Source organism: Podarcis gaigeae, assembly GCF_964106915.1.
Source record: "Podarcis gaigeae genome assembly, chromosome: 4".
In the NCBI taxonomy this organism is placed as follows: domain Eukaryota; kingdom Metazoa; phylum Chordata; class Lepidosauria; order Squamata; family Lacertidae; genus Podarcis; species Podarcis gaigeae.
Window position 1 is genome coordinate 97,385,918 of NC_139677.1, and position 15,661 is coordinate 97,401,578.

The window sequence follows — 15,661 nt, forward strand, 5'->3', positions numbered from 1 at the left end:
AGCTAGTACCAACCTATTATCTAAATCGACAAAGCATAGTTACAGTGCTTATTTTCATTGCTGGAGGCTCTATTAAGAATGGGAAAGGTCAAATGCTGGAGCTGAGAGCTCAGAGAATACACTGAAGGAGATAAGCACCTCTTAACCATGGTTTACCTGGCTTCTGAATGATGAATTGGATAAACCATGGCTTGGCATGGTATCTGATCCATTGAGAGATTTGGGGATTTTTTTTATTAGATGTGAGTTTGTAAACCACGGCTGGTACCTACCTATAGTTTGGCACAATAGCTACATCGACAATTCATAGTTACAGTGCTTGTTTTCATTGCTTCTAAATGATGAGTTAGACAAACCATGGTTTGGCATGGCATCTGATCCATTGAGAGATTTGGGAATTTGTTATTAGAGACTGGCAGCTAAAAGCACTCGCCCAGTTCCAAGCTTGTTTTTCTTTGTTAGGAGAGTTCAGGAACCTCGGATTCTGCTTTGTGCGACAAGTTTGCAGCTTTGACCTTTTCCCCTACGCTCAGCGCTAAGCTGCCTCCTGGAACGCTTGACAAATTCTGGCATGGTTTTATAAACAAAATGGCAATGTTGGGGAGCCGTTCTCTTTCCGTTTTTCTGCTCTTAATTACGTTGAGTGGACTTGATGCTAATACCACCGGACACGTTCCTGGAGGATGTGCCATGCACTTTTGTGGGATGGGGTGGGTACATGTGCCCCCTTAATCGGGAAATGCCATTTTGAGAGTGGGGAACAGCGAATCTGAGAACTGCAGAAAGCCCAAAGGGAAATTTGGATTGTGATTAAATATGAAATGTTTATGTTGGGGAGGAGAGAGAAAGGATACAGGAAGCTCTTTTGGCTTTCCTCTTTGCTTTCAGGAGGCAATGGCTAATCATATAAACATGCCCTGTTCTATATACCATGCCAGTGCACTGCTCTGTTATTACTGTTTTTTTAAAAATGGAGCCGCCACATTCCTTGGAATTTAGGTGCTTCCTTCTCTGCGGAGTTGATTCTTCCACTGTTTTGACTTTTCGTGATGCACATAGACAAGCAAACAGTGCATTCTAGCATCAAGCAAATCCCATAGATGTTTCTGCCTCGCTTTTCCAGCCTACCCAATGCAGCCCTTGACCTGATTAGGAGAACGTTGGCATTGCATCAAGGCATAAGACCCGCTCTGTTCTCTTTCACTCTTCCTGCGTACAGTGGAAAGAGAAACAAAAGGAGAAAAAGTTCCTGTGCCATTGGTTGCCGGCCTCCTTTGCGGATTGTTTTAACGCAGCGTTCTCCATTCAGAGAAAGCTTCACCTCAAAGAAATCAGTTTGTGTTTGATTTGGATAGAGCCCCAATTCTTTCCCCTGTGGAATTATATCTCTACGCAACTTTTCAGCTCCCAGCTTCAGCCAGGTTGTTGCAACATGGTCCCAATCTGAGCTGGCAGATCTTCCTTGTCAGACATTCCTAGGTTGTTTAAAAATGTCTGCCCCCTCAGCTGAAACTGGAAGCAATTCCAAATGAGGTGAAAGATGCCCACAGGTCGAGGTTGAGGCCTTTGCACAAGATAATCAGTGGGCATGGAAGCACCCACAGATTTTCAATTCCATGCCCTACATCCATGTTTATCTCAGAAAACATTGAGGGTTTGGGAACACGTATTTGCCAAGATAAAAATGTTCTGCTCTCACACCCAGACTCTGAAAAAATTCAAGACAAAACGGCCTTTCTTATTGAACCTCTGAAGGGTACTTAGCTTGGATTTCCATGTATTTCTAGGGCAAGGGATCTGTGGAGCTGGGAACAGTCACTGATAATACCTGCATGTGCTTGGATGTGGCCAATGGATGCTATACTCAAGAATCCACAGTCACCAGCTCTCCAAAGTTGTGGGTGGGATATGGATGGAGAACGTGTAGCCTTCCAGGTGTTGCTAGACTCCAACACCCAACCACCCCAGCCAGCCATGTCCAGTGGCATGGGATGATGGGAGCTGTAGCCAAGCAATCTCTGGAGGACCAGGGGCTCTCCATCCCTACTAGGCCCAAGCCATTGTGATCTTCGTAGGCCCAAAGCAGTGCAGAAGCCAGTGCTGATGTTGGAGCCCTGGGGGTCGAATTGAGAGGAGCAGTGAACTTGGGTGCAGTCTTTGTATTTCCTCGGCAGAGAAACAAACCCCCCACAAAAAGATGACTTTTCTCGTTGCTCACCACAGCCATGCACCTGTTTGGCCTAAACTGGCACCTGCAGCCGATGGAAGGGCAGATGTTTGAGATGACGGAAGACACGGCCAGCAGTTGGCCAGTGCCAACGGACGTCTCCTTATATTCCTCAGGGGGCACGGGGTTAGAGGTACCTGACAGGAAAGGCAAAGGAGCCGGCGAAGGTACGGTTGGTGTGTTGTCCTTGTTGTCAGTCCTCTGTCTGCCTCTGAATTCCAGACATCCATCCTCATAACTCCATAACCTTCTCCTCCTAGAATCAGTAATTGCCCATCTATGTTTCCATCTGTCCCTCGCTCAGGATGGCCTACAAGTCCTGAAGTGTGCATTGCCGCTTGGCGATTTATCCAGAGCCATTCATAAAGGGAATTGGGAAGAATCCATATGCATTGTGGGGGCACGACATTTCTTCACCAAAATCCTCCTGTCTTCCATTTCCTCTCACCAGAAATGTTTTGCTGATCTCAAATGTTGTTTCAACGCTCCTTCTTTTTACAGGGCTACTGAATGCTGATAAAAAAAACCTTGCTTTATTCAGCTTGTTGGCAAACTTGGCACAGGGTTGATGCCACAGGGTGCCATGCCTTAAAATGAATTAAGAATCACTGGAACCACAAGCATCAATTGGCAGTCCTCAAACCACTTATTGAATAAGCCCATTTTGGAAGTCAGCGGGGTAATTAGTGAACCGCCCTGAGATCCAGGGATGAAGGGCAGTGTACAAATTTATTTAATAGCAATAGCTAGAATCAAATTTGCAACATTTCTCAACTTTGACCTGAGTAACACCAGCCCAATTTTCCTATCGAAATGGAGATGATGATGAAATTTGGGTGGCCCTATTCTTCAGTCGTGTGACCCAAAGCCAAGATATCCTACTGGATCCCTACATATTCACTTAAATTTAATATTCAGAATTAAACGTTAGAATGTCAGGAATCAAAATTTGATATTGGCACTTCAGCTGGTAATTTTGGATATTAAAAAAAACAACAACCCAGTTCACAATATCTACACCCTTTCTCCCACCTAACTTTTCTCAAAATGAAAATCCACAAGCTACAAAATTCAGATTCCCTTCTCCTTCAGTCAGTGAACTTATCCCCAGCATAGTTAACTTTATCATTGCAATTTATCACCCTTGTCCTAAATATTTTATTGAGAAGCAAAAATGAGTGATTATTTACTTCTAAGTGAGCATGCTTAGGGATGCCAGTTTAATATCTGGAAATGGTCCATTTCTCTTCTTAATTGTCCTATAGAGGGTCCATGTCTTGTACGTGGCTTTCTGGCTTCTTGCAAGACTCCAAGAGGAATTAGTACTTACAGGAATTAGAGCCATTCATAAAGGCTCAGCTGTTCAGGCCTATGCAAGACCAGCCTTTGCTCGGGGGGACGGGGACATTTGACAGCTTGACAACCTATGAGATAACATCTAATGAGGAATCCATAGCAGAAATACCTGCAAAAGGTGAAGTTCTGACTCTTTCTAAAGAGCAATCATTAACCACTTCAGTGGTGAGTCAGAATTTGGCTCCAGGTATGGAATGGGCATGTTTTTTATCCTTTCAAAAAATGAAAGGTGCCATGCTAAGTGAACCAATGTGTCCCAAGCCAAATTTGAGTTAATTCAAACTTTCCCACTTGTGATTCATCTTCCAAGCCCCGAGTCACCTTTCTTTTTCAGCCATGGGCATTGCCCCTTCCAAGATCTGCTCTTGGTAATCACTGACATTCTAAGTCCGGTCTACCAAGTTTTTGGATGTTCTGAATGATGTGGTGTATGGGACGTGGGTGGCGCTGTGGGTTAAACCACAGAGCCTAGGACTTGCTCATCAGAAGGTTGGCGGTTCGAATCCCCGCGACGGGGTGAGCTCCCGTTGCTTGGTCCCTGCTCCTGCCAACCTAGCAGTTTGAAAGCACATCAAAGTGCAAGTAGATAAATAGGTACCACTCCAGCAGGAAGGTAAACTGTGTTTCCGTGCGCTGCTCTGGTTCACCAGAAGCGGCTTATTCATGCTGGCCACATGACCCGGAAGCTGTATGCCTGCTCCCTCGGCCAATAAAGCGAGATGAGTGCCGCAACCCCAGAGTCGGTCATGACTGGGCCTAATGGTCAGGGGTCCCTTTACCTTTACTAATGATGTGGTGTGTGTGTGTGTGTGTGTGTATATATATATATATATATATATATATATATGCAGGTTTTGGTGTCCTCGGGTGTCTTCCCGTGTAAAAGTTGGGGTGTCTAGGCGACGTTTCGACGAGGTCTCACTCGTCATCTTCAGGCTGGTGCTTTCGGCTTCTTGTTACTGGAACAGAGCGGGATCAGACACAAAGACTTTAGCAACTAATCCACACCTAATGACCCACCTAAGTGGTACTCAGGATATCACTCAAGAAATCACTCAAGGTATCTCTCAAGTAATTAAGGAACAAAAGAAGAAAAGGCACACTAGCCTGGGAACTTCCTCTCTGCCCAGAACATTGGAGGCTAGACACCACACCCCCTCTACAGTATTTATAGGAACTCAAACATTGAGATCCCGCTCTGTTCCAGTAACAAGAAGCCGAAAGCACCAGCCTGAAGATGACGAGTGAGACCTCGTCGAAACGTCGCCTAGACACCCCAACTTTTACACGGGAAGACACCCGAGGACACCAAAACCTGCATTCCTGTACCCGTGAAAATCTACGAAAGCATATGCTTTCGTAGATTTTCACGGGTACAGGAATGCAGGTTTTGGTGTCCTCGGGTGTCTTCCCGTGTAAAAGTTGGGGTGTCTAGGCGACGTTTCGACGAGGTCTCACTCGTCATCTTCAGGCTGGTGCTTTCGGCTTCTTGTTACTTGTTCCAGTAACAAGAAGCCGAAAGCACCAGCCTGAAGATGACGAGTGAGACCTCGTCGAAACGTCGCCTAGACACCCCAACTTTTACACGGGAAGACACCCGAGGACACCAAAACCTGCATATATATATATATATATACACACACACACAGTTGTGTTAACACAAGATTAAAAGGTTAGAGGCCAGCTGGCTTTCCTGACCATTTAAACTTGGGTAGCACTGCTGTAAGGTATTCTGTGAAATTATATTATCATTGGTTGACGTGTCTTCTGGAATTCGGCATCCCAGTAGAAATGGAAACCTGGAATAATGTGCTCCCCAAACTGAGACAGGAGGATTTCATGGTCAATTATTGGGGGAGGGGGAGAGCTACGGAAACGTCCAGAAGAATTAGCACAGTTGCACTTCCCCTGTCCAAACATTAGAAGGACCATGGCTTGGTTCATACGTCATGCTAAGGTAAACCATGGTCTAGCAGAACTGCACCAATGTGGAGTAGAGCTCACAGTTGTGTTCTTTTCTCTGTGGTTCAATTTGCTGCCGTGCTGAACGAAGCCAAGCTTTGGCATAGCGTGCTGGTCTGCACCTGAGTTTGCAATGGACCACAAGTTTCCAAACTTAACCACAAGCTACAGCTTGTTTTCATGGTCCTGGTGACTAAAACCGCAGCTTAACGTATTTTTCGCACCATAGGACGCACCAGACAATAGGACGCACCTTGTTTTAGAGGGGGGAGAACAAGGGAAAAAAATTTTTCCGCTCTCTGACCAGCGCCCCTTCAGCGAAGTGGCAGGAAGCTCTGCGCAGAGAGTGGGAGAATTTTCCCCCTCTTGTTTTCCCACTCTAAAACAAGGTGGCATTTAAGGTGCATTCAGGCGGCTACCTTGGAAGCCTGGAGAGCTAGAGGGGTCAGTGTGCACCGACCCCTCTCGCTCTCCAGGCTTCAGGTTCCTTTCGACCTGCTCTTTGGGGCTGGCGGGGGGAAGCCCACCACCAGCCCCAAAGAGCAGGTCTGGGAGCAGCGGAAAGGCGCAGCGGAGAGGCTGCTGCCATAGTCACGCGTCACTTCTCCAGCTGGGAGAGGGTCGCGGGGCTATGGCTTCTTTAGCCCCGTCCGCGCTCTCCCGGCTGGAGAGGTGGTGCGCGGCTGAAGAGGATCCTGCCATAGCCGCACATCACCTCTCCAGCCGGGAGAGGGTCGCGGGGCTATGGTGTTTTCGCTCCATAGGACACACACACATTTCCCCTTCATTTTTGAAGGGGAAAAAGTGCGTCCTATAGAGCGAAAAATACGGTACCTTGGCAAACCAGGCCAAAGGCTGGTCCATTGCCAAAAGAGAAACCAGATTGAAAAGTATCCAGACAACTAGTGCCGTTGAAGAGTTGCATAGCCACCGCTCACTCTGGCATCTTGCCCCCCAAATGTGACCACCCAGAGAGAGTTTGTTTGCCCGCCTCCATCAGAGCAGCTGAAACCACCCCTTCTTGCATTGATTGCTTTCTCCTTCCAGCAATCCTCTATCTCCTGCTAGATGCCAAATAAACCAAGGAGTGCAAGCAATCGATAGGAAGAATCCTGCATCCACCCTATCCTGGAGCCTCAAAAACTCAGCCAACAAAGTTAGACTAGAGGACAGAGAGAGAGAGAGAGAGAGAGAGACCGTGGGACTCTTAATCTCAGTGTTGTGGGTTTGAGCCCCATGTTGGGCAAAAGATTCCTGCATTGCAGGCGGTTAGGCTAGATGACCCTCGCGGTCCCTTCCAGCTCTGCAATCCTGTTTCTATGGTGCTCAAGTTGAGGCGGGTGCACGTGCTCTGAATTAATATTATGGGCATGATTTGATTAAGGAGGCACATGCAGAACAGAGACTCAAGACACACAGGGAACAAACTCCTCTGTGGATGAATGCTTAAGTATTCTGAAATATTTGAAACAGCAACCTTTTGGGGGAGCTAAGAGTGGAATGTTCCCCTAGTTTTACCTCAGGTGGATGAGAAGGAGGAACCTCCAAGTGACTAGCCCGTTGTCCCCATCCTCAGTCAAGCCACGACTACAAATCTGAAAATCGCCCCTGACGGCTGCATTTCCACACGTACGGCAACACCACGCACTTGTTTTAAATGAAGTCGCATCCAGCCTGATGTGTCCACAGGGGGAGTTTATGCTGACTTGATAACAGATGGAATCACTTAACGTTTTAAGTAGACTTTTACTGTCTAGAATAGTAAAAAAAACAAAAAACTATTTTATTTTATGGCTGCAAGAATGTGCTACCAATCATGATCTTGCCACTAAACATGCATTGTCAGGGAATTTGGCTATGTAAAAAGGTGGTGGATGGAGGAGGTATTTTAATTCCTTTTTCCCAGAACGATGCTTACTCTTCCCCCCCCCCACCCCCAAAAAGGAAAGAAGACAAAGATCCCCGCAAACGTGGCATGAGTTCGGATGATTAGTTTAGTTTATCTTCCTGAGAGCTCCATTTATTTTATTTTATTTTCCTGTTTAGCGTAGTGCTCTGTGCAAGTGGCCTCTGGAATTTCTACTGCCCCTGTTTGCTGAGAAGGAAATCAAGTGGGTCATTTCACCAGGGCTTTTTTGGGGGGGAAGGATCTGCAAAGTGGCCTTTTTCCTAAAGGGGCGAGGAGAAAAACCTCACCATTTTTAATCGGAAAAGAAAATTGAATCGGTGAGCTCACTGGAAGTGTCTGGTGAAGAACGGGGTGTAACTGGGCAGACTGGGATGTTTCAAAGTGCCTCTGGTCAGGTGGAAGGAGAATCTAGCTGAGAGGGAAAGAATCAAGGAGGGCAGTGGGCAGTTCTGCCTCCCGTTTCCCCCAAGAGAAATGTGCAGAAGACAGCACGGCTTATGACAGACCTACCCTTATTCAGGCTGAATACTGCAGAACAGGCTCTAAGTGGTTTACAACAACCCGGCAGTGCTGTCCAGAGGGATTAGGCTCCTACTACAGGTTAAAGGTTTGGCTGAAGCTGAGGTTGTAGTCACATGTGGCTTTTAACCCCTTGCAAAAAAAAAAGTCCTGCACAATAATACACTCTGTTATTATTGTTGTTATTATTATTATTTATACCCCGCCCATCTGGCTGGGCTTCCCCCGCCACTCTGGGTGGCTTTCAACAAAATATTAAAATACAATAGTCCCTCAAACATTAAAAGCTTCCCTAAACAGGGCTGCCTTCAGATGTCTTCTAAAAATCTGGTAGTTGTTTTTCTCTTTGACATCTGGTGGGAGGGCGTTCCACAGGGCGGGTGCCACTACCAAGAAGGCCCTCTGCCTGGTTCCCTGTAACTTGGCTTCTTGCAATGAGGGAACCGCCAGAAGGCCCTCAGAGCTGGACCTCAGTGTCCAGGCTGAACAATGGGAGTGGAGACGCTCCTTCAGGTATACTGGACCGAGGCCATTTAGGGCTTTAAAGGTCAGCACCAACACTTTGAATTGTGCCCGGAAACATACTGGGAGTCAATGTAGGTCTTACTCTTATACCCCTGTTTCAGGTGGGGCTGGCAGGGAATAGCAAATATAGTCAGCTGTTAACATTTGCAGGTCAGAGGATGGGTTGAGTTCGATTTGGATTCTTAGTCAAAATTTCTCTGTGGTACACAGGTCTCAGCAGACATTAATATGCATAATTTTCCCTGCCCCCCTGCCGTCAGACCTCCTCCCAGGCCGAATCCAGCCCTCAGTTGCTTGCGGAAGCTTTCTGCTCCATTGACCTGCATACAAACCAGCTTTTAGGTGCTCAGAGACAAAAATTGAGTAAACAAATTGCACACAAATTAAAGACCCAAATTACTATTGGGTGCTATGCAGACATACACAACCCAACATTAACAGACATTTCAGGTCATCTTTTCATTTTATTTACTCCCCCCCAAATTCAGGATATGTGGAACCTTCTGAGAAAGGGCTGTGCAGGCAGAAGAATGAGTTTGGCCATCTGGCATGCATGATCTGGTTGAATTCCTGCGTTGCAGATGAGCCTCTAGTCCCTTCCAGCTCTGCAATTCTATGGACTGTGCCACTTCAGACTGCAGATGGGGGGGGGGGCACGATTTCAAACACTGTCCGCAAATAATAAACTTTCCACAAGCAGAAAACCAGCCCAGCAGGCAAAGGACTGCAGTATTCAGGGGTCTTCCACAGAATTTCCACAAGTCTTACCCAAATCCCCTTCCTTTGTTCTCAAATGTTTCCTTCAAGCAGGAATCTCCAGGGTTGATGATGACCCTAACCCCACACCTGCCCCATTGCACTTACTTGCAATGTGCAAACACACACACACACACACCCCACAACTCAGGGCGAACAACCCCTCTGGCTTTGTGGCTTTTGATAATAAAATACGGGGGGTGGGGATAACAATGCAGGCAGGAGCACGTTCATTCCCAGAAGCCATCGCCGTAGGCTGCCACGGAGGCGGTGATGGGCGGCAGCATTATAATCCAATCTTTCCTTTTCTTTTCCTGTATCTCAGCAGGGAAGCCCAGTAGTTTCTTTCCAGAAGACAGTTTTATAGACACTGGGGAGATTGATGTTGGCAGGCGAGCCATGCAGAAGATCGCTCCCGGTATCTTCTGGAGATCTCAGGTGTTCATTGACCACCCGGTACATCTGAAGTTCAACGTTTCATTAGGGAAGTCTGCTCTGGTTGGGATTTATGGCAGGAAAGGCCTTCCGCCGTCACACACACAGGTAAGAAGAATGTTGTCACCTGAGGGTGTATGTTGAGCTCAGGTAATATATGCAGCTCAGAGCCCTCTAACCTAGCAGGATGGGAGGTCATATTATTAATACTACTAGTAATGCTATTACTGCAATTAAATTGGAACAACTGGAGACATTTTTTTTGTTCCAACCAGTTTTCATCCCTGCTGGATGAACAGGTCTCCGGCCATGGGTGTTTTAAAATTTATCTGCTCTCATGTTGTTTTTAGTAGAAAAAAGACAGTCAAGGAACCAATAAATTACATAAAACAAATGAAATACCCTGAAACGAGAAGTAATCAAGCCGTCTCAAGAACAGCTTCTTCTCCAGAGCGATCTCGGCCCTGAATGGGAAGCCTGGACTTTGAAAGTCATCTAATCTTCCTTGCTGTATTATACTGTATTGTTTTAATTAGTGTTTTTATACTTGTTCTGATTTTGAGTGGAGTGCCCTACCTGGGTGGATGGAGCAGCCAAGTAATTTCGTTGTCCCCGAGAGGGGGCAACGACAATAAAGATATTATTATTATTATTATTATTATTATTATTATTATTATTAATCAACTAGAAATATTATCTTATAGAAATAAACTAAATAATAAAAATCAAAAAGTTTAAGGAAAAAATGAGAAAAAACCCTAGAATTGTACAAGGCTTAAAGGGATGCCAGCTACAAACCTCGTTTCACTGAACTATTCAGTTTCCTCAGAAGGAAACAGAAAAATCCTAAACCTTAAATGACCAAAATTCAAAAAAGGGGGTTAAAACTCCCAAAAATTCTGAAGACAAGGTTTCATTGTTGGAGACCCACTTTTTTGCTTCCTGCCCATTAAGTATTTGAGAGGTGCCTTAATTTTTTATTAACCCCCGACCCCAAATTTCAGTTGAGAGGTGCCGCAACTTAGTTCCGGCTGGGGGGGAAAAGCCCTGTGCGTAATTGTTTTCACGTGTGTTTCCCCCCCGCCAAAGGAAATAATAGTACAACAAATGAAAAATAGATGTATTTCCTGTTCATGAAATTCTGCGGTGCACCTGTAACCTAGACACAGATGCAGATTTCACCAGGCTGCATCCCAAAAAACATCGGAAGTCATTTGACTTAGGGAAGGTTTCTGAATTGCCCTTTTTCACCTTGTTTCCTTGTTTTCCAGTTTGACTTTGTAGAGCTTCTGGATGGGAGGAGACTGCTAACTCAGGAAGCCCGGAGTCTGGAAGGCCCTCAGAGGCAACACAAGGGCTTTGTGCCACTAGCCAGCCACGAGACAGGATTTATTCAGTATTTGGATTCAGGGATGTGGCACCTCGCCTTTTACAACGACGGGAAGGAGTCTGAGGTGGTCTCGTTTCTCACCACTGCTGTTGGTAAGAACTTAATTTTTGAAAATGTATGCTTTTCAGTTGTTTTTCAGCATTGGTACTGGGGCTGCCATCTTCCTGTCTTCCGCCACACCAAACAGTATTTCTCGCAGGGATGCTATCCTGACCCAAACTTGCTCATATTTTCTTGGTCGCAGAAATGCCGCAGACCAGGCAACCTTTCTTGGACCGGTGCGAGCATGTTTGCAATCTTGAGGCATTGCCACAGGTGCCGAATGGGCTGCTGTGGGGCTCGTGGCGTAGCAAAAAAATGGCTGCCAGATTGGGCAGAGCGGTAAAAAGGCAAGACCACAAAATGGTTGCCACACTCGTTTGCAGAGAGAAACTCTTCATGCATCTCCTGTGTTCAGAATGGAAGGGAAACGGGGAGCCAGTCAAAGCACCCAGTGACATGGGGACACATTTACGGGAGCACATTGAACACTGCAGAAGCTGAGCAAGTTCAGGCAGGAACGAAGTGAGGAGAGTTCCTTGTGCATTGTGGATTATTAAAGGGAAAATTACTGAGGCCTTCCGTGAGCAACACCGGAAGTACCGGCTAGCACACCTGTCTCCTGTGGGCACCACTTAGGCAACATCTTCCATTGACCCCTGAAGTGAAGGACATGAGGCAGGAGTTGGTAATGCAGGTGAGCTGTGCAGGAGCAAGCTGCCGGCCAGCTCTGTGGAGGCTTCTTTTATTGGCACAATATGCAAAACCAATCAGATACATTTTGGACTGTGATCTTTACACATCTTCCAATCCCGAGATCGTGGGGTGGTACAAAGTTATTTTGGCACCTGTTTCCACCGTGTCATTTTCCCCTTGCACATTGTATGACAAAGGAGACAGCCACATTTCCAAACTTGCTTCTGCAGCTCAAGAAAAACAACAATAACTCAATTAGTAATTTTGTTGTGATTTGGTCCTGTCCTGTCCTTACAACAAGCCTGCATGGTGGGGCAGCATTAATTTGCTCATACTGCTGGGTCAGGGTGAGGTTTAGGCAGAGCAAATTCAGGGTTGGTGAGAGATTTGATCCAGGAATTTCTTAACTTGTAGCTCGCAGCCGCTACATTACGAAGCCTCGTCAAGTAGTCTAGATTATTTTTTGCTGTGCTGAAAGCTAAGATGGACATTCTTTCAACGGTCAGTATTTGGTTTTGTTCTGGTTTATTTTATTTTTTTAAAAAGCTACTAAATATCAGGAGGCTCTCAATAAAAACCACACAGGGTGGCCAAAATTAACAGCTATTTTATATTTCACGGAGTCAGGCCAACCATGTTCCTTCGCCCCCTAATCCATCTTGTTGTAATTCACAGACCCTCCCATAAAAATTAACACTTAGCATTCTCCAAACCACAATGATTATTTAATGGTCCAATTTTTTTCTCCTGGACTGCGAAACGAGGGGTCGTTCCGAGCTTTCCATTAATCCTTCTCCCCAAAGAGGCCTTGGCTCTGAGTCTCAGCTGTCTGCAGTAGTTACCTGAGAGCTATTGGCTGTAATTTGTCTTGGCAGGTTAATTAAAAGTTTAGGTCTTATTAAAGCAAAGTCATTAAGGCTGCAATATACCTTTTTTTTTTTTACCGTGAAAGTTTACTTAATCACAGTTTGAAATGCAATGGTAATATTCTGCTTTCGCGTAGGAACTTTGAACAGGTATTCACTGTCAGGAATGCGTTACGTTTTCTCATGTGCACGTATGCGTGTGCTCAAGCCTATTCATCGCTAAGTGGCGCGGAAAATAATTGCCCTTTAATTTACCACGTGGTAATCTGACCCTACGGAATGCAGTTTTTTATTCTGTGATCCTCTTGTAGCTTACGATTGGAAATGAGATGCGCTTTTAACTCTCTGCTCAGCATCTTCGCCTCCAGAGGACTTTGCAAGGTTGCTCCTGAAGATTTTCTGTCTAGTTCCACATCCCCTGCCAGTGAAACTCCCACTTCAACTGCAAAAGTACGGTATATTCACGTCTGCATTACGATGCAGTCGCAGAGCTGGCCTCTGGATCAAGAAGGGCCGTAGCTCCGTGGTAGAACATCTGCTTTGCATGCAGAAAGTCTTAGGTCCAGTCCCCAATAGGATCTCCAAGCAGGGCTGCGAGATAACCTTGCCTGAAATCCTCGAGAGCAGCTGCCAGCCAGTGTTGGCAATACTGAGCTAGATGGACCCATGGGTCTGACTTGCTGTCTCTATCAGAGAATTGTGGGGTTGCAGAGTTGGATTGCAGAGTCATCTAGCGCAACCCTCTGCAATGCAGGAATCTCAGCTAAAGTGTCCATGACAGGTGGCTATCCAAATCCTGCTGAAAAACCTCCAAGGAAGGGGAGTCCACCACCTCCCGAGGGAGACCGTTCCACTGTCAAACAGCTCTTGCCATCGGGAAGTTATTCCTGATGTTGAGTCGGAATCTCCTTTCCTGTAAGTTGAAGCCATTGGTTCAGGGAAGCAGGAGAAAACAAGTTTGCTCCATCTTCCATGTGACAACCCTTGAGATATTTGAAGATGGCCATCCTCTCCTCTCCAGTCTCCTCTTTTCCTTGCTAAACATACCCAGCTCCTCCCCCCTCCCCCAATAGCTGTGGGCAGGAACCCCCCCCCCCCAGATCATTCCCCGCTCGCTTCTGGTGGCGCAGCGCTCCCCCCCCTCCCATGCCACTATTCATGTATTGGACAACCCCAGTTTTTTGACGTGATTTTTGAGTCAAAAACCCTTGTCCAATACACAGAAAAATACGGTAATTCCCATTACACAGCGGTAAGAAATAGATATCTTAGTGTGGCAGCACATACACTTTGGAACTCCCCGCCTATTGACACCAGGCAGGAGCCTTCTTAAAACATTTTTGTTTAGACAAGCCTAGCCAGACATGTAGAAGTTTGTTTATGTTGTTTAGTCATTTAGTCGTGTCCGACTCTTCGTGACCCCATGGACCAGAGCATGCCAGGCACTCCTGTCTTCCACATGTAGAAGTTACATGTGTTCTAATCTGCAGCTTGGTTTTAATCAGTTTTTAAATACCTGCTTATAACTGTTGATGATTTTACAGTATTTTTTTTTATAAACTTACTTGAGAGTTTATTACTGTCAAGCAGTACTGTATACAAAGTTTTTTAATTCTATAAGTAAAGGTAAGAGAACAAAACCACACTGAGAGCCCATTTGTGGGGCTAAAAAGCAGGCTGTTTATTTTCATATATTTTAGAAAGAACTATGGGCACACTTTAAAATCTTCTCAGCAGTCTTAGCCTCCTTTTCTTGGTTTTTTTTTTTTTTTTTTTTCTTGCTGTGCAGCCAGGAAGAGCGATATACGGTTTTGAGCGAGACACCGCATATACTAACTAGGGTGCGATGTTCTGGGTCACCTAGCAGATGGGAGACTTGATCTGTGCAGGAAGAGGGAAATAGATTGATTTGGGCCGGGAGGGCAAGTTCGCGGGGTGAGAGGCAAGCTCCGAGATGCCTAATTTTAACCGCGATCTTGTGATTCATACAAGAGCTGTTGAACACGTTTCGTCTCTGTGTGACTTTCAAAAATCAGAAGAAACACGGATGGGATATACACATTTGAGCCATGCCAGAATATGGGCTGGAAGGAAAGAAGCATGATGCTGGCATGTCTAAATCGGGAGCTGCTTCAAGACTTTTGGGTGTGTGCTTGTCAACACCCGCCTCTTTTAACGCTTCAATTTGTTTTGGCTTAGAAAGGCACGATGGCTGAGTCATTCGTGTTTAAAAAAATATAAACATGTAGGCAGAGACTTGGGAAATCGCGGAGGCACAATTGTTTTCTCTGCCCAGATGGTGGAAAGCTGACTTGCACAGAGAGGGGCTTGAAGAGTGGTTTATTACTGACTTTTTGGGGAAGGGTGAATAGCTCAGCTCTTTGCATGCAGAGAGAGAGAGAAAAAGCAGAGACATCAACTTGCCAACAAAGGCCCATATAGTTAAACCTATGGTTTTCCCAGTAGTGATGTATGGAAGTGAGAGCTGGGCCATAAAGAAGGCTGATTGCCAAAGAATTGATGCTTTTGAATTATGATGCTGGAGGAGACTCTTGAGTCCTATGGACTGCAAGAAGATCAAACCTCTCCATTCTGAGGGAAATCAGCCCTGAGTGCTCACTGGAAGGACAGATCCTGAAGCTGAGGCTCCAGTACTTTGGCCACCTCATGAGAAGAGAAGACTCCCTGGAAAAGACCCTGATGTTGGGAAAGATGGAGGGCACAAGGAGAAGGGGACGACAGAGGATGAGATGGTTGGACAGTGTTCTCGAAGCTACCAGCATGAGTTTGACTAAACTGCGGGAGGCAGTGGAAGACAGGAGTGCCTGGCGTGCTCTGGTCCATGGGGTCACGAAGAGCTGGACATGACTAAACGACTAAACAACAGCAACAATTGCATGCAGAATGTCCCTGGCTCAATTGCCAGAGGGTTTTTCCCCCAAGGGAGAGACAGCGGTGGCGGCGGAGGATGCTGCCTGGGT

The 15,661-nt window shown here is 46.0% G+C and overlaps 1 protein-coding gene across 13 annotated transcripts in view; it reads left to right on the plus strand.

Annotated features, from left to right (window-relative positions):
* The window catches only part of TENM4 (teneurin transmembrane protein 4), a 650,537-nt gene that overhangs the window by 462,140 nt on the left and 172,736 nt on the right, over window positions 1-15,661 (plus strand). For 7 of the 13 annotated variants that reach the window (XM_083735741.1, XM_083735748.1, XM_083735749.1 and 4 more), the window contains 3 exons: window positions 2,224-2,394; window positions 9,580-9,797; window positions 10,961-11,171. In XM_083735741.1, coding sequence (XP_083591867.1) covers window positions 2,224-2,394; window positions 9,580-9,797; window positions 10,961-11,171 — 600 coding nt within the window. The remainder of the gene's footprint in view (window positions 1-2,223; window positions 2,395-9,579; window positions 9,798-10,960; window positions 11,172-15,661) is intronic. The other 6 variants (XM_083735747.1, XM_083735745.1, XM_083735750.1 and 3 more) reach the window with 2 other exon arrangements.